This window comes from Limulus polyphemus, unplaced genomic scaffold, assembly GCF_000517525.1.
Source record: "Limulus polyphemus unplaced genomic scaffold, Limulus_polyphemus-2.1.2 Scaffold8618, whole genome shotgun sequence".
Lineage (NCBI taxonomy): Eukaryota > Metazoa > Arthropoda > Merostomata > Xiphosura > Limulidae > Limulus > Limulus polyphemus.
The window spans coordinates 13,784-15,898 of NW_013674228.1; the positions used below are offsets into that span (position 1 = coordinate 13,784).

The window sequence follows — 2,115 nt, forward strand, 5'->3', positions numbered from 1 at the left end:
ATATATATATATTATACTAACCTAATCTTTATACAGCTATTTAAATATATATATATATATTATACTAACCTAATCTTTATACAGCTATTTAAATATATATATATATATTATACTAACCTAATCTTTATACAGCTATTTAAATATATATATATATATTATACTAACCTAATCTTTATACAACTATTTAAATATATATATATATATTATACTAACCTAATCTTTATACAGCTATTTATATATATATATATATATTATACTCACGTAATCTTCATGCAGCTATTTAAATATATTTATATATTACACTAACCTAATCTTCATGCAGCTATTTAGATATATATATATTATACTAACCTAATCTTCATGCAGATATTTAAATATATTTATATATTATACTAACCTAATCTTCATGCAGCTATTTAAATATATTTATATATTATACTAACCTAATCTTTATACAGCTATTTAAATATATTTATATATTATACTAACCTAATATTCATACAGCTATTTAAATACATTTCTAATTCTGTTCCTAAGCAAGAAGCTCATTAAAACTAAGTCATTGATTTTCTAGTTTACAAATTATTTAACCAGTCCTCTTGTCTATTTCAAAACAGGAACATTACATAATAATTATATTACTTACTGGCATACTTCTTGTTGTATAGCCTGTTGTAAATGTTTTGTGTTAATTATAGCCCTAATTTTCCCAGCACTATTTGAAGCCCAGTATGGAGTGACAATCTCTACCGTAGACTCACAGGCGTCAACTCTAAAGAAAATAGTCGTTGGTAAGTTTTCAGGAATATGAGTTAAAAAATATCATGAGCTTATTAAAGCGAGAGAATTAAAAATCAATAAAACATCTGAAATGTGTTAAAGTGGCTATATATATATATATATATATTTCATCAAAATTCGGGATAACTAAAACTTATCTTACTATAATGAACGTAGCGTGTATGTCAATACCTATGTATGTAACCAAAACTCCTGCTCCATCTGCTGAATGGGACCTCAAATAAAAATCGATAAAAAATTAACACTTTGGGTATTAAAGATTCAGACAATTAGAAAAAATAACTGTGGTATGTGCAACAACCATTTCTTTATCATATAACACAATTAAAAAAATAATAATATCCTCACAACAAGAATACGGATTTCACTAGGACTGTACGTGAGGGTTTGATTATATCTTTATTTGGAGCAATTTTTAAATGTAGTACTGAAAAACTGGAGTTCTTAAAAAACTATTATTTTTTCAATAAACGGTCCCACTTTTAATATATAAAACCATTACAGTTTATATCAGTAACATTTATGACAATTTTAAGTTCGGTACATTGGATCATTTTTATGCAATGAGTTGCGTATGACTAAAGAGAACAATCCGGATACTTTTCCCCGTGCAGTACTTCCTAGAAAAATATCGTTTTTAGAAAATGTCCACTTTTTTCTAAATTTTTTCAATGAGGTATGGATACGACAATTAGACAAACAATCACGCGTAGGGCGGCGTTTCTGCTAGTATGTAAAATCTCCAATAATGAGAAATGTTAGATATCACTGTGACGACATTACATGATTTGAGATTCATTTTAATGTGTTATGAAACACAAAAAATCAAAAAACGTAAAAAAAAGCCAATAAAGGGTAGAGTTAAAATTATAACGTCTTAGTTTCAATAAAGTGTTGCTACGACAGATATATAGCATAATGTGTAATTTTGGTTCGAGGATTTTACTAACGAAAAAGTAAAAACGCTTCATAATTGAATTTTCTCTAATCGGGATGAGTTTCTCCTAAGACACTACTCTAAAACTGGGTATTGTCCCAGAAAATTGGTGTCATTTCCTTACGTATATTATGTATATCACAATACAGTAATAGTTTGTGTAAGACTAATAAGAAGAAATAAAGAGAGGCGGTCTCTGATGGTTGCTTACGTTATTTTAAAACTCTCAAATCGAAATTCTTTCTTCTTCAAAACAATAAGTATTAACCAGAGAGTTTACTGTCGAAATATATCTAATATGTACAGACTGCATTTGTCCATTAAACAAGTATATATATATATAGTTACGTCTCCGTTTGTTAATTAACTTTCCGTAA

General features: G+C 27.1%; 1 protein-coding gene across 1 annotated transcript in view; it reads right to left on the reverse strand.

Annotated features, from left to right (window-relative positions):
• LOC106475463 (protein spaetzle 3-like) overlaps positions 1–2,115 on the reverse strand; it is a gene marked incomplete at its 5' end in the record, with an annotated part of 17,015 nt that overhangs the window by 3,504 nt on the left and 11,396 nt on the right. The window contains one exon of the mRNA XM_013936145.2: positions 647–772. Within this exon, the coding sequence (XP_013791599.2) occupies positions 647–772 (126 nt within the window). The remainder of the gene's footprint in view (positions 1–646; positions 773–2,115) is intronic.